This window comes from Heterocephalus glaber, unplaced genomic scaffold (genome assembly GCF_053883595.1).
Source record: "Heterocephalus glaber isolate CG9 unplaced genomic scaffold, H.glaber_assembly_v1.0 deba00000122, whole genome shotgun sequence".
Taxonomy (NCBI): domain Eukaryota; kingdom Metazoa; phylum Chordata; class Mammalia; order Rodentia; family Bathyergidae; genus Heterocephalus; species Heterocephalus glaber.
The window spans coordinates 2307605-2328346 of NW_028258138.1; the positions used below are offsets into that span (position 1 = coordinate 2307605).

The 20742-nt window shown below is 53.6% G+C and overlaps 1 protein-coding gene across 4 annotated transcripts in view; it reads right to left on the bottom strand.

Annotated features, from left to right (window-relative positions):
- Dscam (DS cell adhesion molecule) overlaps nucleotides 1–20742 on the bottom strand; it is a 589901-nt gene that overhangs the window by 99875 nt on the left and 469284 nt on the right. For all 4 annotated transcript variants that reach the window (XM_087211193.1, XM_004842472.3, XM_087211196.1 and 1 more), the window contains 5 exons: nucleotides 16877–17073; nucleotides 15238–15334; nucleotides 14547–14675; nucleotides 8322–8489; nucleotides 1343–1413 (listed from right to left, as the gene is read on the bottom strand). In XM_087211193.1, the coding sequence (XP_087067319.1) occupies nucleotides 1343–1413; nucleotides 8322–8489; nucleotides 14547–14675; nucleotides 15238–15334; nucleotides 16877–17073 (662 nt within the window). The remainder of the gene's footprint in view (nucleotides 1–1342; nucleotides 1414–8321; nucleotides 8490–14546; nucleotides 14676–15237; nucleotides 15335–16876; nucleotides 17074–20742) is intronic.

Genomic DNA, 20742 nt, shown 5'->3' on the forward strand with positions numbered 1-20742 from the left:
CTGAGTTTATTACAGACACTGGTCAATGATGAAAGAGCCTGGCCTAGGAGGAAAGCATTCCCAGGTACACGTGCGCACGCACGCACACGAAGGTGCCCTGGCCTAGGTTTGCAAGGGTTACAGGTCCGATCTGAGGGCCTCACAATGGCTCTTGGCTGCCTTCTCTGGGTAGGAACACAACAGCAAGGGAGAGACAAGAGGGAAGGCGGAAAAGGCCACGTGCAGTGGAAGAAACCCAGAGCTGGAGAAGCGCAGCTCTGCAGGGAAAGCGGACTTTGGCCACGCAGATGACTGAGCCCCAAGATACTCTCACCAGCGGGTGGCCCAAAGAGCTGGCTGGTGACAAGTGGCCCCAGAATTCAGGTCAGCACCGCTTCCTTCAGGAGGAAGACTGCCCGGAGGCCGTGTCTGCTGGGCTCAGCATACTTCCTCCCTACCAACGAACGGTGGCACGCATGGAGCTTCCCCATGGCCCATCTGCAGTGGTGGCCATCTACAGGTGGGGACACAGCCCGGGGACATGGCCGCTTCCACAGCGCATGTTGCTGGGGAGGAAGCGGAGGGGCTTTCTTGAGGACACAGCTCGCTAGGGGCCCAGCCTGGTGCACTACCTCCTGCACTGGGCTTTGCCACTTAAGAGACAGGATTAGAGAAAAGAGTCTGCTGGGGTGAAATCAAAGAGCAGAGTGAGGGATATCACATGGAGACAGGTTCTGACCACTCTGACCACATCCAAAGAACAACAACAACAATACAGTGGCACCTTGGGTCCCAAACTCGATTCTTTCCAGGATTTTGGTCACAAACCAAGTTGGACGAGAACTGAATCAAATTCAACGGTTAGGTTCAATGTTGACCTTGTGGAAAAATTTGATTCAGTTCTTGTCCAGTGTGGTTTGTGACCAGAATTGTGGAGAGAACTGAGTTCGTGAACGGAGGTGCCACTGTAATAATCAGCAGCTTCATTCTCTGTCGGTACAGAATCTGCTGTAAAAGAATTCAAATGGGGATACGAGTATCCTCAAAGGTCTCATAGGCACATTTTGGTCAATGACGGGCCGCACTGACCATGGTGATGGTTGCCTGGTGATGCCAGGGTCATCTTAGTTTGAGTAATCACGCTCGACGATGTTCACACAAATGGTGGCATCAGCTAAAGACACATTTCCCATAGCGATTCTGGTCATCAAGCAATACACGGGTGTGCTGAAATGTAGGCAAAGGGCTAGCAATCTGATTTCCACAAAGCAAAGCTAATGTCCTGGTATCACACCACTTAACAAGAGGGTAAAAGCCCCACCCGTGGGCAAGGTGTCAGGAGTACAAATGCTGACTGGTTTACCTTCCAGGTGACCCTGATGCTCTGGGACGACATGGGCTCCAGGTGGACTTCCTGAGGTGGACCATCAGGAGCTGTAAGGGCCAAGACCACAGACAGGTTAGAAGGGGCTTCCAGGGCTCGCTGCAAGGCACAAAACAGATGCAGGTGCAGAGAGGCAGGTGGCCAGCACCGGAGGACAGATGAGTCCCTGTGTACAACGTGTACCCTGTGGAAGATCCCTGGGATGGTCACTGTGCTCCTCCCTGCACGCCTTCCAGGATCCACTCAAGAACCTGAGGTTCAGCAAGTTAAGGAGCAACGCAGGAAGCTGCAAGACAAAATGTGTGTCTGCCTATGCCATGCGTGCTGAGGAGGAGGAGCCCAGGGAGGCTTTGTTTGTGATGTGGTTTTGGCTTCCTCAAGGTCCTCAGAGCTATGGGGGGCCAGGACTCCCCTGACTTTGGGGTCTTTCAGATCAGTTAGTTCTCCACACTTTCATCTGACAACTCTTGTGAGCCAGGAGCTCACTGAGAAAGCAAAGTTGAAGAGGAAAACAAAGTGTTCAGCTCACAGCAACTCACTTCTCAGGTGGCGTGGTTAAGTCAGGGTGCCCCAGCAACAATCCCAGCTGTGTCCTGCTTAGCATCCATTGGTGCGTACTGGAAATGCACCTCACAGTGGTGCACAGTGTAGACCAAAGACAGAAAGCATCTCTGCAGCTGAGAGCTCATAATCCCATGAGTGGGAAGGCAGCCCCCAGGGGCTTGTACCAGTGTCTCCTGAGAAGGGAAAATTCAGGGGTAGGAGAGCCGGAAGGGGGCTCTTTTGGATTAACAGCAGCATTGAGATCACTGCTGAACTGCACAGGAGTCAGTTTTGTGATCCTGGAAAGGCCGGGGTGCAGAGGGCTGAGTGGCACGGGCCAAGAGGACACAGAGGCAGGGACTAGGAAGTAACGGCGAAGGCTGGACATGTGGGCAGGGTAAAGAGAAAGGGTGGACGGAGCAGCCTGGGAAGAGGGAACCAGGGGCAAGAGGAGCCCTCTTATTTAAAAAAAAGAAAGGACGTTTTGAGCAGTATCATGCTGTCTCTCAGCCCGTGAGCATTTAAATCTCCTGCCTAGGTTCAAATTCTGGCTTTGGCACTTGTGAGCTATGTCACTCTTTGCATGTTGTGTAACCTCTGTGACTCAGTTTCCTTCTCTATGCCATGGGACATCATATATATGGTTGGGTTGTTATGAAAATAATGTTCCCAGTAAATACAGGTGAACAGGGGGAAGAAAGGGAGAGGTTCCGGTGACAGAAGGAAGAGGCCAGCTTAAAGGAACACTGTGCTGGCTGAGGACAGAAGCAGGATCAGAGGCTGGGGAGGGACAGGGCCTCCAGACCAGCCGGGGAGGGAGCAGCGGGTGGTGGGGAGGCCTCGGGTGACTTCCTGCTGGAAGGAAGCAAGCTTAAACCTGATTGGCTCCTTCCTCAGCAGAGTGCAGACACCCCGCCCTCTCGGAGGACATCAGGAAGGCCCCAGTGCAACAGTAGGCAAACAGCCCCCATGTCCAGGGCTGCACTTGCTATTATTGTGTCATAACACCCCAATTCCTGAGCCTGGCAGTGCTTCGGTGGCTTGTTAATAACTCATTTATGGATCTACCTGTTCACATGGATCTCTCTTCTACTGAAAAATAAAACGACAGACTCATCCAAACAAAGCTTTCCAAAAATCATCATTACCAGAATCATGATGATGATCTACATGTACGCCTCAGGGCTCTCCCCAATAGAACTAGAAAGGCTTTTTGTTTGTTTTTCGCAAACAGCACTGTATTTTCTGTCACAAGTCCTAAAACATCATAAAAACCCTTTTTAAATTGTAAGAAGAATTAGGGTCCTTTCAGAATTTTAGCGCTGTCCAGAAAGACCCTGAATGGTGACATTTTCCATGGGTCCTCACCTCATTGTAGACGATTTCTGTAAAATGACAACCCAAGGTGTACTAAATGCCCAAGGCTAAAATGCTGAGGGTCAATCTCTAGGTATTTCTGTATATAAAATAAATCTGAAAATTGCGCTGACATTTGCCATTAAAGAATTTACTATGTGCTGCCAAATTGAAGCTGTAATATATATATAGAAAGCATAGAGGTTTTATTTTTCATTTTGGTTTTTAGCTTAAAATACCTGGCTTTCTCCCGCAGGAGGAGAATTCTAGAAGTAAAGATTAACCGTGAATGGATTTTTTCAGAACAAATAATCTCTGCATTTCTACAGATATCAAAACTGTCCAGTGTGCAAAACACTGTATGTAACATTTCAAACACTGTTAGAAAGACAGGGCAGCTTTGACCAGTTCTGTTCGGCTGAAAATATAGTAATGGCAAATCCTCTAGTTCCCAAATCCATGTTGTCTGCTCGCTCCCCTCCCTCTACTGAGGGCCACTGGCTGCTCTGCATCCTCCATCCACCACCCACAGAGCCTCCTGCTGCCCCACAGCCGCTGTTCCTCCCAAAGGACAACAAGATGCAAGTCTCAGGCCTTCATTCTACTCCCACGACATTCTCTCCTGCTCAGATGTGGCCCTGGGCCTGATTATTTATCCAACTGGCCCCAGCCACCCTGCCAGCAATCGCTCCTAACCCTAACCCTGGTTTCCTGCTGAGAAATTGACTGAAGGCCTACTGTGTGCTGGGTTCTAATCAAAGCAAGGATTGGTATGCAAAAGTAGGTTAAAAGGACCAGGGAGCCTCTGTGTGATTTCATCCTATGTTCACCTTTGATAGACGTTGGTGAGTGAGAAGCAAACAGAGCCAAGACAGGGTTTAGTAAGAAGCCAAACAAAACAGTTGACACCCAGATGAAGAAAGGCTGGGTGCATCAAATTGTCATTTATAAACAAGGACTCCTTCCTTTAAACTGTATTTATTTAGTACCTATGATGCCAAAAACTGTCCCAGGTGCCATCAGTGAACAAAGCAGACAACTTCCTGTCCATATGGGAGGAGACCAGAAATAGATCACAGATGAAAACTCAAAGCCTGCATGGTATTTTGGATATTGATACATGCTATTCTTTTAAAAAAAGAGTGTTCAGAGAGGGAGAGGGCCAAGCAGGCTAGAATAGGGAGTGGGTGGCATTTTAATAGGGTGTTTGGGATGAAGATATCTGAGCAAAGCCTTGAAAGGGTGGAGGGAGAAGGGGAAAAGCACTGTAGAACGTTCCAGAACAATCCCGGAGAGCCCGCAGTACGCCACGGTGTATGAGGAAGAGCAAAGAGGCTGATTCTCTCTTCAGGCTTAATTTCCAAAGTTTTCCCAAACCGAATAAAGAAGGGCAGCCAATTGCAGAGGCGGCTTGCTGAAGGCTCCAGGGGTACGGGGTAGCCTGGTTCTCATGAGGTTCTAATCAGTGCCCACCATCGGGGACCCCAGTGACTGTGTGCTGAGAGCTCTCTGAAATTCAAACCTTCTGTCCTGCAGTGGTTTGTGGAAGTTCAGGGCTATTTCAGCAGACTCGTGCATACTTGGACTCTCACACTCGGTGTACAGATTCCTAATGGACACCATGGAGGATTGGCAGCTCTGCTCTCGCTCACACAGCATGGCACGGCACTAGGAGACACTCGGCCTCCGAGTGCAGCTGCTAATGGGGAGCTTGGTCTTTGGAGAGGATCATGTGCGGCAGGGACCTGCTGATCCGTGTCGCCCAGACCCTGGAAACCCGACACACTTCGGTCCGTAACCAGGACACGACTTCCACTTACTCTCCTGACTTCTTTTTGGGGGCGAAGGGTTGTTCAGGGCGTCAAGAAGAAAGCGCTAAGTGTTGTGATCTTTGTTGTCTGGCTGCTCTCTGCCGTCAAGTATATTTAAGTGCTATGATAATACATTGATGCACTTTCCCATAAGAAACAGACTCGGTGCTGTGGTGCTGGGAAACTGGGTAAAAGGACAGTGATTTCTGCTTCTGGAAGCTTCACACTGCAGATCCCAAACTCAAATTTCCCTGGTGGCAAGACTGAAATCAACGGCAGACTGTTTCTGACCAGGGCCACATAGCAGATATTTCAGGCTCCTCGGGGCCAGGTGCAGTCCCAAGCCTGTTTTCTCCATCTTTTTAAGATGCAAGAACTATCCTTGGCCCTGCAGGTGAGATGTGACCCACAGGCTGCAGCTTGCTGACCCTTTGGGAAAGGAAGGGCAGCCACAATGGCACCTAGGGCTGAGCCCCAAGGGGATCCGTGTCTCACACTGCACTCCAGCTGCCGGGTAGGAACTCAAGGGACACTCAAGACTCTGAAGTGAACTTTCTAGGTTTTAAAAATTGTGAGGCTGTGGGGGGAAAAGGAACCCTTTACACCCTGGGTGAGACTGTAATCTTGTGCAACCACTGTGGAAATCAGTGTGGAAATTCCTCAAAAAACCCAAACTAGAAAGTCCATTCAACCCAGCTGTTCTCCTCTAGTTATCTTCCCAAGGGAGTTAAAGACATCACACTGCCATGACATAGGCAAACCCATGTTTACAGCAGCACAACTCACAGCAGCTAAAGCTCGGAAGCAGCCTACACGTCCATCAACAGATGAAGCGATAAAGCAAATGCGGTATTTACACATTGTGGAGTACTACTCTGCCATAAAGAAGGACACACCGGAATCATTTATAGGAAAACAGATGCACTTTGAGACCATAATGTTAAGTGAAGTAAATCAGGCACACAAGCTTAACTATCACATAGTTTCTCTTACATGAGAAACCCAAAGTGTAAATAAAGAGCAAAATAAAAGATAACAGGAAGTAGGGAGATGGATCGTTCTCAAACCGGAAAGGGATTCACAGGTGGAGAGAGGAGGGACAGGAGGGGAAGGGGCGAGAACGGACTGAAGCTCTGTCCTGCGTGGGCACCCGATCCTGCCACAGTGGGAGGTTGCAGCCGCCGGAGCTCCCACCTCACCCTCGCCGCTGGAGGGGCGGCCGCTTCTTTGGGGGGAAAGGGAGCAGTGAAGTAAGGGTGGGAAAGGTCGCTTCAGATGGCGACAGCTCCCCAGATGGCGGCTCCGGGAAGTGGCTTTGGAAGCGGTGGCTGCAGCTGGCCCTGAGGGCTGGGGTCGCACACGGGACAGGACCCGTGCTCTCAGTCCGGCCAGCCTCCGCTCCACCGGAGACCGGCTCTGCTGCGCAGCTCTGCTTCGCCCAAGCCTGTTCCCTTCCTCCATTTCCCTGAGCGCCTCAGGACTGACGAGAGAGGCTGAGCCCCCCCTCCCCCATTCAAATCCAAGAGGGCAGCGGGGACCCAGAGAGGCGGCCTCCGGCGGCAGAAATGGCGGGCAGCGGCCCTGCCCCCGGCTTCAGGGCTGTTCACCTGGCCTCCTGGCTGCCATGGCAACTGGCAGCTGCCAAGGAGGTCACAGAGGAGGAAGGGAAGCAGCGACAGCAGCAGGGCTCGGAAGAGCCCCAGGAAGCGCAGTGCAGCTGCCCTGAGATGCGTGTGGAAGACAAGACGCAGGGCTGGAAAGGGGCTCAGAGGAAGGAGGACGCTGAGCACGGGGTCACAGCTCCCTATGGGGCTGAGGGTGGGCTCGCTTATGCTCCTGATTGCCCCGCATGATGAAATCCCAGGATGGGATCAGCAAGTTGTTTGGATAAATATTTAAATAAAATTCTATTTTTGCAGGAACAGAGGAACACTCATTTCCCACTTATTTCTGAGAAATCTAAAGTTTATTTAGAGCTTGGAATTTCTTTTTCAGTGATCAGATATGGGTGTGTAAGGAGAACATCATTTCTGGGCATTTTGCAGGTGAGAAATCACACAGAGATTGTCTGAGTACCAGAAACGGCTCAGCCCAGACGCTGACACATAAAGGCATTCTTGAACTTCGCCACCCTCGAAGGCAAAGTTCAAGGACAGTAGCTGCCCTACGCTGAGAGGCGGGCGCACCTCTCCCAGGGAGACTGCACTTAAACTGATTCCTTCCCGGGGAATGTCGGCATAGCGAAAGGATGAAAACATGGTGCATTCGATTTGATCCAGTGATTCCACATTTTTAGAATTTAACACAAGAAAATAATCTTGGGAATGGTAGTAAGAAAAATACCACAGGAAGTTCATTACTTTATAATAATAAAATCTGGAAACAAACGACATGGCTGAGGTATAGACTTAGTAAATAAATGACAGGAGATGTGGACTGTCGAGAGACGTGCATGCTCAGAGCTGTTCAGAGCAGCATTGAGCGCGCCTGGGGAGGAGGCATGGGAGGACGTGGAACCCCCCCGGGTGTGGCCCTCAGCCACCCGGGGATGGCTCCGTCTCCCTCCTAGGGAGGCTAAAGGCAGAGTCGCCCTCCGTCCTGTGGGGCTGGGCTTGGAAGTCAGCGTCGCTCCATCACCGCCTGACGGCTCAGCCCTCTGGTTAATCCCCCGCTGCCCCGTAGCCAGGCTCACCAAGTGCGGGCTCTGCACATGTGTGTGCTGGCTGTGTGCACGGATGCGTGAGCATGTGTGAGCACACATGTTGCCATCAAACAGGTCACCAAAGCAACTGAGAAGCTCTGCAGCACGGCCTAGCTTAGCTGTAGGTAGGCGGACGGAGGAAGCTGCTTTGCCTTCTTCAACATATTTATCTCTAGCTTTGAGATTTTCAACATCAGATATAAACCCTTTAGAGGTGGCACAAGGACAATAAAGACTATTCTAAAATACTGACGGTGCTGTCTAGGAATTGATCTGTACCCAGTGCACAGAGCACAGTCCTGCTGTTTCCTGTTAGACATCCTTCCCTTCCTGCCCACACTGGGTCTTGCGTGGTCCTCCTGCTGGGTGGCTTCCATGCACCCAGAGGTGGGGAAAGGGCGGGACCCTGAGCTGTGCCTGACTGTGAGCCTGCCTTGCCTCGGAGCAGCACCTGGGGTGGGAAGATGGCACGCTGGCGACCCGGTGGAGCACAGCCCACCCGCTGGGCAGGGGTCTGCCTGCCGCCGGAGCCCCGGCCCCCACCTACCGGCCTCGTCTGCCGTGATGGTGAGCTCGTTGCTGGGCTCGCTCTTGCCGATCCGGTTCTTGGCGTACATGCGGATGCTGTAGGTGGAGGAAGGGTGGATATCAATGATGGTGGCCGAGTTCAGCTGAGGGGAAACATCTTTGGTTCTCTGAGCAGAATCCCAGGAGTCTTTTGGGTTTTGTTTTTCAAAAAAGAAGAGATAGAGAGGTGAGTTTTTTTCCTCTGCCTTTGACAGTTCACAGCAGGAATTTTAAAAAGAAAGAAAGAAGGAAAGAAGGAAAAAGTTACAACCAGTGAGATTAGTTTTTGCAATGCAATGTTCCCCACTGGCTGGCACACCGGCCAGCAGAGGGGCGGGAAATCCCACGTGAATGTCCACACCGCAGGAGCTTGGGGCTTCGGGGAGCTGCTTTCTGGGAGGGGCGAGCCAGGGAAACCAGGGATGGAGCAAGTGGGGAGCCCAGGCAGCACCCACTGGCCGTAGCCCTGAGACACCCTGTGTCTGGGACCCGGTCTGCCTGCTAACACCCTTGGGCCTGCGGACATGCCACACCTGGCCACACCTGCAGCCGCAGGGGGTGAAACAGCTCCACACAAAGCCGAGAGGATCACTCCTAACCAGGAGGATCCACCAGGAGGATCACTGCTAACCAACAGCGTTTATCAAGTCCAATTTTTGGAAATCAGTCAGCCCCCGCCCACTCCTTTGTTTTTGGCATTGCATTTCAACCACAGCTAATCTGGAGGTCAGTGGCTCCTTCCTGGTGTGAGGGGCGGCACCAGGCTGGGACTGCGCAGGCGGGCACTTCCACCAGGGTCAGGGTGCAGAGTGGTTCTCCGCTGGTCTGGGCAGCTGTTGGCTGGGGAGGGGTTGTAAGGGGGCGCTGGTGTGGAAGGAGAGGGAGCCGCCAGGACAGTGGTGGGGGTGACACTTTCTGAGGCCCCACTCCCCGGTCCCCTCCTAGGATGCTCCACAGAACTCGAGTCCTTCCAGGGTACCCTGCTGGCCCTGCTGCCTTAGGTGCCACAAGGGCACAGAACGGCCCTCGCCACACCCCGTGCTCAGTGCCCACATGGCACAGCCTGGCAGGAGTGGCCAGGGATGCACGTGCGCCTCATGGGCGAAGGCGGGTGGGAATCCTCGGGGCTCAGGGCCGTGGGAACGGGCCACGCACTTGTCACACTGGCGAGGAGCGCGGCAGGGAGCTGCTCTGTCCCACAGAGACATGATTTCAAGAGACTTCAGAGACTCGAAGGACAAGTGTGTGACATCAGGACTGTGGCGGAGAGCTCTCGCTCCGTGGGGTGCAGATACTGCAGGGAGAAGCAAGCTCCCCTGTGTCCAGAGGGCTGGAGGTGAGGAACAATGCCGGAGAAGAGAAGATGCGGGCCAGAGCGGCATGACGCGGAGGAGGAGAATGTGGGAAAAGGTCTCTGTCAACGGAAAGGCACATAAACATGGGCCTGTCCTCCAGAGAGGAAGCCAGGTCTTCAGAAGAAGATGCTGGGGACGCCCGGGAGGAGGCTGGCCCTGCACGTGGCACAGAAGCCTGCGATAAGCCGCTTGTGCTGGGCAAGGGCTCCGCGCGGGAGCTGGGGAAGTTCAAGGACTCGCAGGCTGTGGAAGGCCCAGGTGTCTGCACTGCAGGTGTGGCCGGCCCAGTCTGGGCGTGGACCAGGCCGGGAGCCAGAAGCTGCACACGGCCGAGTGCCCACTGCCTGCTCCCACCATCCGAGCCCATGCGGACCAACGCGGGGAAGGGCCAGCTCTGCATCATGCTGTCCCAAGAGCTCAGCTCCAGCCCCTGCAGTTCCTCTGGGCCGGCCCACGCCTCCAGAATAGTTTCCTTCTCAGAGGGACTCCCGGAGTGACTCCTTGATGCTGCATTGGCTGTGTTTGCAGACCGTGCCCACCCCCGGGCCAGCGGGCCTGTCAGATGTCCCCACAGAGCCACTCTCGTCCCTTCTGGTCTGCGGCCTCCTCCAAACACTCCCACTCCAACTCGCCTCCATGGACTCCTACATCTCCAGGCGCATCTTCTAGGAAGTCTGTCCACCCACATCGTTCCGATGTATTACAGTTCGATGTGCAATTGCCTCCTCCCACCTGGGGTGCTGTGCCTCGCCTCGCACGGTGTGGGGTCTGTGATCCCCAAGTGGGCAGCACAGTGGAATCTTCAGGGATGTCTGACATGCTACTTCAGTGGTGCCCGGATCACACGACGGACAGACAGCTGGGAAGGATGTCATACTTGATCCAATTCTCACAGCCAATGCAGGGATTTTTATTTTCAGTGTGAAAGTCAAGGAGCTCAGGCCCTCCCCTGCACTGGGCAAGAAGCGGGACTCGGATCTGACCCCACCCGAATGACCCCAAGTTCAAAGTCCTTTTCCTGCAGCAGAAGACATTTGCTGGGTCTCTGACAATGCTCAATGAGTTGGATGTCAGCATTTCTGTTGACTGCCCGAGGTCTGATGTGCTCGAGAACAACCTCTGACGAGCTCTTGGCTTGGCTTTCTGATAAGGAGGAGCAGGGCAGAGAAATAGCTTGGTTGGGTACAAAAGGGGAATTTTGGTAGTGGGTAGTTTTTCCATGTATGGGTTTGCAGGAAGTAAGCCTGGGAGGGCCACGGGGGTCAGACTCGTGGCCTGGTTTGGAAAGGAGTCGCAAGCAGTGTTTATTGAAAAGTAGGCAGGGTTTCCAGCCATGCCCTGGAGAGCCCCATGGGAGGAGAGGGTGGAGAGCTGAGAGCTAGCTCACTGCTGTTTCTACAACCCTGAGTACCCATGGGAGGAACAGCAGGGTGCCCACAGGTCCGGTGAGCGGGCCCCAGCTCAGAGGCAGCCCTCGAGTCCACAGCACACAGCTGTCAAGGACGAAGGTCAGAGTGCGGCCGCTCTGAAGAGAGGCTGTAAGAGGCCACAGAGCAGCGCATGTGGGTGTGTGGGCGAGCGGAAATTCTGAGGCAGGAGTGCGAGGCAGGTTTAGAGTGAAGGGGGCCCAGGCCCAGAGCAGTGACACAGGGACACAGGGGAAGCCCTGCCACCGAAGCGGCCTCAGCTGGGGAGACAGTGCTTGGGCGTGCAGGAGTGGGTGGGCGGAAGCTCCGGAGAGGAGAAGGCTGGGGACAGCTTCGGCCTGCACAGGCGAGCCTGCCGTCCCTCCCACAGCAGGGTGACATCCCAGGACGCCGGAGCTGACACTGTCAGAGACCCGTGAGGCACCAGGAAAGGAGACAGAGCCTTCCCAAAGAAGGGAAAGAGGAAGCAGAGACAGCAAGCTGCAGGCTGAGGAACGGGAAGGGGACGCTGGGCTTCCGCCCTTGTGTTGTGGCCAGAGTGAGCAGGAGATGGTCACAGGAGAGGGCAGGAGAGGGACCTGGGAGGCCACGTTTCTCCTGGCAAATTGAAAACCAAGGCCGCACATCTGTGTTTGAGTCCTGGGCACTGGGGGGTGAGCCCAGAGGGCCCAGGGTGGGACGAGGGCCACTGGAGCACTCAGAACACTCTGGTGGCACTGAGGGAAAACTGTAAGGGTTGTAGCTGCTGGAGGTGGAATCGCGCTTCCTGTCTTTGGGGCTGTACCAGCCTGGGCGATGCTAGGAGCAGGAAGCCCTGTAATGTGTTGCTAATATTTTGCATCTGGAGCCAGCTGACAGGAAATAGAAGAAAGCATCTCGGTGGGGACGAATGCAACATGGCCTTTAACAAGGGCAGAGAGTCAGCCTTTCAGCTACCGTGTGCTGAGGTCTGGCATGAGTGCGAGTGGTCTGCAGGACACCGGGCTGGGCAGTCCCTGTCCTCAGTGGCCACTCAGGCCCCCAGGGGACGACTGTTCAGCAGGGGTAGACGCTAACTAAACAGTCCTGGGCCCGAGCAGTGTCGAAGGTGCAGAGGACACTATGGTAGAGGAGGGGACAGGTGGTCGGGGAGGGTTTCCTGGACAGAAGACCTGGAAACTGTAGCTTGAAGGCCCTGTTTTCTAGGCGCCCAGCCCACAAACTGCATTCGCTAAAATGATGATTACAATTTTTACCCCCCTCAAACTTACTAAGGAATCAACTAGTCCAGGAAGATGTGAACAACACACCCCTTCTGCCCTGAGAGCAGTGTGGCTCCTTCCTCCCGGGTCTTCCTAGCCTGGAGGGACACAGTTCTGCAGGCCCCTGGTGCAGACCTCAGCCACGGAGTCAGCCCGCCTGTCCCTGGCCTTCTCCCCCAGGCTTCTCCCTGGCTCCTTCAAGTGCTGCTCCAGGCTCCATAAATCCCTCAGCCTCACACCAGCCCTGGCCCCACAGTGGAGAACGAGGTTCTTGCTATTGACAGTGCTCGGAGAACGGGCAGCAGCTTTTCTACCTGGTTATGTGGATCCTGATCGTTTCTACACTTCAAGATGCTGCCGCTGTTGTGCACAATTTTTAGATTTTAATTGCGTGTAAATTCAACCTATACATTTTTTCCATGCCAGACAGTGTGCTAGGGGCCTGGGATCCAAAGGCACAAGATTTAGGAGCCTTTGCCTTCGGCAGCCTTGCAGAAAAGTATGGGTGTGTGGAGGGTGTGCGCTGAGGTTTCTTAAGTGGTGAGCAAGCAGTGAGCGGAGACAGAATGGCCCCTCCTATTGGATGCTGGATGTGCACTGCAATGAGTAAGAGGTTTTATTCCCTTCTTAGCGAGCGTTCACCAGATAGCAAGAGCCTTAGGTCCTGAAAAACTGGTCGGAAGTTGGAACGGATCTACCAGGCCCAGGGGCCCCCAGAAAGCATGTGGGCTGGTAGAGGGGACACACACGGATTCATGTGTACAGAGGTGCACGTGCGAGTCTAGGTTATGGGGCCTGCTAGGACCAACTCGAGATGCAGCCCTCGGAGCACAGGACAGCTGGGGCCAAGGAGGGAGGGGTCTCTGGGAAGAAGCCAGGCCAGCAGCAGGCCCAGGACAGGCCAGGTCTCAGCATCCGGGGCCCTCCCTGGGGACTGTGACCCCACTCCCCAGGGTATGGGCAGTCCCAGTGCTTGCCAAGGGGAGGATAGGCCACGCCCCCTGCCACGTGGGGTCCGTTTATTCTGGCTCCAAAGCCCCTGCTTGGGTCAGCACCGTCTTGGGTGGGCTCAGCCAAGTCACTGGGTCCCCGTGAGCTTGGTGCTGGCTCTACCACTTGGCCAGTGACGGTGCCCCTTGGGGTCCCGCTGCCCTTTCTGGGGGGTATCTCCTTATGTGCCCGTCCAACCCAGGTGTCTCAGACTCTCTTTTTAAACCACTGTGCGTCACTGGATGCATCTCCTTTTCGTCTCCTCGTTCTGCCCTCCAGACTCCTCCTGGCCAGCCCTCTGCCTCTCTCTGCAACCCCACTACCCTGTTCCTGGTCCGCCTTCAGCATGCTCTTAATGAAATGTCCCTCCTTCGGGACCTGCTTTCTCCCAGACTCCTTGAGCTTGATTCATTCCTACAGCTCAGCTCAGATGACACCAAATTGGTCATGGCAGGGTAATCTCAAGTAAAGGCCAGTGCTCAGAAAGCAAAAAATAAGGCCACTGCTGTGGCTTCCAAGAATTGTGTTAGCCATTCGCATGTGGACAGGGCTTGCTTTCTTTCCTCCTATCTTTTAGGAGACACACCAGTATTTTCAACAGAGGCCATGCGTGCTATTCTACGCTCCCTGGACACATCACAGGGTTCCAGAAGACAGGCATCCAGCGGGCACAGCTGACTAGTTCTGGGCACGGGTGGCAGTGCAGTGAGCATTCCCGGCCGGTGGGGTGGCATTTCCAGGCGGCTGCTGAGGAGCCAGCTGCCCGAGGGGCAGGGGTGGCCTTTGGCAATGCACAGTCTCCACAGGCTATGACAGACTTCTGGCACAGAGCCCCGAACTCCATGTGCTGAACTAGGGCCACAGGGCAGTCACTCGGCTGGGGAAGTGGGAGGGGAAAGGGGCAAAGCCTCGAGGTAGAAAAGGTCACAAGGGCGGGGGGCTTGGTTTTGCCAGTAGCTGCCCCCAGGTCACAGGGGACAGGACGCGTCTGGGGCTGTGGGGAGCCAGACTGAGGTCCTGGCTGCTTGCTAGGAAAGGGGCGCGGGAAACCTGGACACCCTTGTGCAAAGCAAGCGGGCCCTGAGCTTTGTACTCCAGGAGGTGCGCTCTCATGGACAAAAACACAAAGGAAAGAGAAAGAGGAACACACTTTTTGAGGCAGAAATAAAGCTGGAGGCAATAAAGGACTTACCTGATTTATTTTTGCATTCAATGTCGTAGCCGGTGATGGGGCTGTTCCCGTCGAAGCCCATGGTCCACCTGAGCGTGATTGTGCGTGCTTTCACGTCTTTGATCTCGATCTCAGGAGGGTCTGGGGGCTCTGTGCCGGTGACAGAAACACGGGTTAGTGCAGCCCAGAGTGTGCCACGCGCGCGCCACCTGTCAGCGTCCCACAGTGACGGTCACAGCTTCCTTGGAAGCATTTATTCTCTTCCAGTCACATCTAGGGAGGAGCGATTCCACTTTTTGGAGACTTCTGGCCTTCCCAGTGCTCACGGAGCGGACCCGACCCGAGGACCTCAATGTCCCTGTCCTGCTGGGATCTCCAGTGCAGAGCGTGTTTTGGCCCTAGATGGGAATATTCCCTTCCCTTCCAGCTGTCTATATGACTCCTATGCTGGACGGAGAAAGGCCGCCCTGAGCTTGGCACTGTCTGCATCCCACCACCTCCTCCCTGCCGGTTCCCCGGAAGGCTCTGTTCCCTGTGTTTCCAGGCTGCACTCTGAGATGAGGGGCTGGAGTCAAAATGCCGCCTTCGCACCGACCTCCCGCACTGTGGCGTGTTCTGAGCAGGTGGCAGGATCCCCAGTGGCCAGGGCCAGCCGGTGCCTGGGGCTGCCACACAGTCCTTGTCCTCATGTGGCCTGCTGTCTCCTTCCTACCTTGCACTGTGAGCTGGATTATGCCACGGTCCTCCCCGTAAGAGTTGATAGCATGGCAGGAGAAGAAGCCAGAGTCTTCTCTCACCGTGGGCAAAATCTGGGCAGGAAGCAGAAAGAAATTCACCAACTCAGGGTGGTGGAGCCAGAGATCAATAGGGACGGCTCGGGCTGTGAAAGGTGCCCACACACCCTTCCTACAGCCCCGGCTCACCGGCAGCATGTACACAGACGCACGTGTGCACACACACACACACACACACACGGCACACGCCCCTGGAGGCACATCCCGGCTGCGATCGTGAGTGTGCAGCTGGGTGAGTCTGATGCACACGCGCCGTGTCAGCCGTGAGCTCCTTAATCACATGTGTGACGGGTGTGGCATGCAGTGGTCAGGTTGGCAGCTAGACCCACATTTACATCGTGTTCTCTCTTTCCTCTCACGGGAAACCTTCAGAGCGCCCAAAGCAAGCACGCCTCAAGAAACGGACCCATAAACACAGCCAGGCCTCTGAACCCAGGGCTTCTGCACCCACACAAGAAACCAACTGCGTGAAGCATTCAGGGGAGACTGCATCGCACGGGACATATGCAGAGCTTTCCCTGACCTTGTTCCCCAATCGATGAACTGCAACGACTATAGCGCATCCACCCTGGAATAGGCATCATTAGTACTCTAAAGATGGGTTAAAGCATACGGGAGGATGCGTGTGAGCTCTAGGCAAACACCATGACATGCTACACAGAGCCCTCAGCACGGCTGCATGTTGGCATCTGTGAGGCCCTGGAACAATTCTCTGTGGATCCTGGGGCGGCACTGCAATCAGGGCTTGGACCAGCACAGCGCGCCTCGGGGTCAGGCTTCTCCTCCAAGCCTGGAGCCTTGGATGGAGTGGTTTCCAGGGTTCCACATCTGGGCCTTTTGGGGTTTTCCATGCGTGTGCTACAACACACCCCCTCCCCCAGGGAAGCCATTGCTCATTTAATTACCAGTAGTGCTAACAAGGTAAGGATTCAGCATGTCAAACCAGCCTCTGTGATTCCTATATTAATGACGGAATTTTTCACATTGTATTTTTCCATGGAAAAAATATTTTCTGCTGTAGTACTTTCTGTCTCAAAGCCCATCCCAAGCAGTGCTAAGGACTGAATCCAGGGCCTTCATACTGAGCTACATCCACAGCCCTTTTAAAACATTTCCAGCCAAGCTCTACCTAAGTTGCTCTGGCCAGGCCCCAACTTGTGACCCCCTGGCCCGGCCTCCTGGAGTGCTGGGATTACAGGTGTGTGCCACCATGCCCAGCTCAATTTTTCTTTTGTAGGAAATTAAAGCTTGCACAGCAGAAGCTTCCTTTCCTCCAGGATTAACTGTCATGAAAAGAACCCTACTTTCAGCAGTTTATTGCAGTTGGGTTCCCTGCTGTGTTCATAATAATGTTACTCTTAATAACACTTACAATAAAGCTCTACTTGAAGGCTCCTCTGCAATCTCTGTTGCATAAAGGGAAGGGAAGTGGAGCCTCACCAATAAATTCCGGCAGGTTATTTGCGGTTTATCACCTTCATGAGCCGGGCGAGTGTGAGAGGACAATTCATTCTCCTGATAAAGTCTGCCTTGGCCCGACGGCAGCCATGCATTTACCTGCAGTGTGGACATCACCTCCTCGCCCGCTTCCTTGGTGGACACGAGGTAGCGGGCCATCTCGGGGTTGATGATCCTGTCCTCCTTCTCCCAGCGGACGATGATGGGCTTCTCGCCGTGGGCCGTGCAGCTCATCTCCTTCCTCTGGCCCTGGGTGGCCAGGGTGGTGTTGGGGTAGGACGTGATCATCGCGGGGACTGGAAAACCACAGACCACACTCACTCAGCAAGGGGCCGAGACCCCCACCACACTCAGCCAGCGCGCTCTCAGGGGCAGCTCTGTCTGCAGTAAAAGCTCCTCAGAAACTGCGGAGCAAGAATCGTGAGGAACAGGAAGAGAAAGTGGCAGAGAGACGAAAGTGACCAAAGGAGCCCCGGGAGATGCCTGGGGCTTTGCGTCCGTGGGGGCGCCCTCTCTCTCCCATCCCAATCTGTGAGGGTGGATTGGGTCAGGGCTGTGGCCCACGTCCCCGAGAAGGCGTGGAAAATGACTGTCCTTGCTGTTCAGTCTGGAAAGATTTAGCATGAAAAATGACATTCCTCCTTACAATTGTCTGCGTTGCTATTGTTGCAAGCATGGGATGAAACCTCCATGCTTAGTCACTCAGTGGGCCCTGATGTTGTCACCCTGCCCCGTAATGACTTCTCACCCTGCTCACCTCTCACAGCTGCTATAACCCTGCAAATCTGAACCAGTCCCCTGGCGCCCCGCACCTACCCGTCCTTCAACACATCCGGCAGGGAAGCTCACCCCAGCCTCCTTTTGCTGTGAGGCTTCCCGGGCTTCCTTTCCTCCACCCTAACTAATCTGGAGACTTCCGTTCTTGGTGGCAGATGGCATGAGGCCCCCACTCCATAAATACCTGGAAATCAAACCCCTTCCTGATTGCGCTCCAAGTTCACAAAACAGGGAGAGAACACACAGAGGCCAGGCCCAGCAGTGGCTGCTGGAAAGCCAGATGGCCGAAGCTGCCACTCAGATGTCCTGAGAGGCCTGGGATTAAACGTCAGACGTCCACACCCAGGCTCCTCAAAGGACTCTTTCTGAGAGCAAGGGCATAAACAATCAAAATCAAGACAAAATAAGAACAAAGAAACACAAATGGCAAAGGAGAAGCAAATCGTTTTGGCTTGTGTTATGAATGTAGAAGAAAATGCCTCCCCTGCACATTTGTAACCAGCCTGACTTGACATAGGTTTAGAGTGAAATTCACGCCAAAGAATGAATGCAGAATGACTCTAAATTGGTAACAGGCCCCAGGAACTTAGCAAAAGCAAACAACACCCTCGGGGGGACCGGCCTTCCCGCCAGCCCCCCGGATTCTCCCGTAAGACTCTGCTGAATGCATGCTTACAAAGCAAAACTGAAAAACACAAGAGAAAACCGCCTGCCGCCGGGACTTCTGGTGGTACAGTGGTCATGTACAGACTCCTGGAATAACTAAGCATGTGCTTTTAAAAGGTATTTTAAGAATGCGAGGAAGGAATGAGATGTTTCCCAACAGACCAGGAAGATTTGAAAAATAGCCAAAGCAAATCTATATTTTTTCCTACTTTTTACCCCAGTCCCTCAATCACAGGAATAAAGGCCCTCCCTTATTTCTAAGGTCAAGCTCACATCTGCATCCCTCGCCAAAAATTCATGTCTTTCTGAAACCTTGGAATACAACTTTATGTGGAAATACAGTCTTTGAGGTTATTATTAATGGAGATGCGGACTGGCCTGAATGTGGCATGTTTGCATGTTGATGAATGACAGCTGCAACAATCCTATTCCCCAATGGCCATGGCCTGAGGCCTCAGACAAATGGGCATTTTAAGGGGTGCTCCTCAACCTGAGTATATATATGTGCATGGCCTCTCTCTCTCTCTCTCTTTCTCCCTAGAACCACCATACAGAGTTGAATACCCATGACTGCATTTACAGAATATGCATTACATCTAGAAGATTCCTCTTGCCCATTTATACCCCTTCCATTTTCTACCCCAAGTTCAGGCATTCAGGAACCTACATCCTGTCCTTACATTGACTTTTCTAGACATGTCCTATCAATGAGATTATAGTTATTCTTTTTGCCTAACTTTTTGGACTTTTTTCACTAAGCACAATGCTCCCAAGGTTCAGCCACACTGTAGTCTATTTCAGTACCATCTTCCCTTTTTTGCTTCCTTTTTACTGCCTAACAATATTCCATCGCATGATGCACCGCATTTTGTTTCTCTGTTCACCCTTTGTGCACCTCTGGAGTGCTTCCTCTCTGGTTAGTGCGAATCATTCTGCTGTGAACATTTACACAGGAGATGCTGTGCGGATTTTTCCTGGGTACATTCCTATCGGATTTACTGCATCACACAGGAATCCCATGCTTAACATTTTGAGAAATTGCTGCACTGTTTATCTAGTGGCAGCACACACTGTCTTGCATTCTCTAGGTGAGAAGGTTAAGGATAGAACAGGAAGGGAGAGGAGCTGTTAAGATTCAGAGTCCAAGGTGAGGGGGCAGGTGTGTTGTCGCTCACCTTTGTCACGGAGGAACCTTAGGTGGCTAAGCGCCATTTTTTTTCCTGCTGGGTGCCCACTAGCGGCACGGACCCCAGCCTGCCATGTGGCTGACACAACAGAGGAGCCCAGAGCTGCTTTCCTTCCTTCTTTTGGGGCTCAAATCCACTAATTAAGATGTCTTCCCTCCTAAGGCCTAAGCTATGGCAACTGGAGATACTAAGGCTACAAAAGAGCTCAACCACAAAACTGTTGATGGCCCAAGAAGAACACAACTTACATCTCTGGGGAACTGGAGCCAGAACCAGGAAGACCACGTATAATGGTCCTGCTCCGATTCCTTCAGGACCCGGGCTCCTGCAACACCCTGGGCTTGGCAGAAACTAGTTGCAAAGCTGTGTTCTGGAAATCAACCTGCGCTTTATGCCTCAGAGTCCTGGGCATCTCCAGGGGAGGTGCAGGTTCCCTGGGTTTGTGAAAAGGAAACCAAATCCGTCAAGTGGAAGGACAAAACAAATGCAGATTTCCTCCGTGGCGGGGGTGGCAGTGCTTCAGTGAGCGTCCAGGGACAGTCAGGCAGTTTGAAGTAAAGGTTTCTGTCCTCTCTGGGGGGCCCTGGGGGGCCCAATGGTCGGGGAGGTTTCTTTCCCCAAATGCAATTTCCTAGAGTCTCAGACAAAGGGCAGAACTGAGCTCCAAAGGGCATTGCTGCTTTGATGACTTGTTTGTTTTCTCCTGTTTCCTTTCTTGAAAAACGGTCTCACATGCAATTTTCTGTGTTCTCTGGGAGACACCTGGGCTGCAGGGCCTGTCCTGGGGTCCTTCCTCACTGGGATGTGACCTCATCCTCATTCACTCTGCCCTCGATGATGAGCGTTTCTCAATTCTGTCTGATGAACTTGGTTGGAACTGCTCTGCTGGTCCCTGTCTCATGTCCTAAGCAGGCATTTTCAGCCCTTTGACGGAAAGGTCAGAGGGATTTGTTTAAAAAAGGAACCCTCATCCCACTGGCTTCTCTGCAGTGCTAAGGTACCAAGGCCTGACCTTCTCACCTGTCACAGTCCCAAGCACCAGAGACAAGTGGGCGCAGCAGCCCCCTGCAGGGATTTCTGACGGGGGATTTAACAGGGATTTGTATCAAGCCAGGAGAGGCCAGAGGCACAGTCCCAACTCGGAGCCGGGTGTCTGTCCCACACGGTGGCCCGTGGAGGAGGCACTGCGTATGCCATGCTGCATTGGTGTGTGAGCTTCCTCCCTATGACACCGAGCCGCCTCTCAGCACTCTGAGGCTTGAAGCTGGAGCAGATCTGCTGCCCGTGGCTGCGGAGAGCGTCTCTGCTCAATTGGCAGCCTGTGACGTCGCCCAG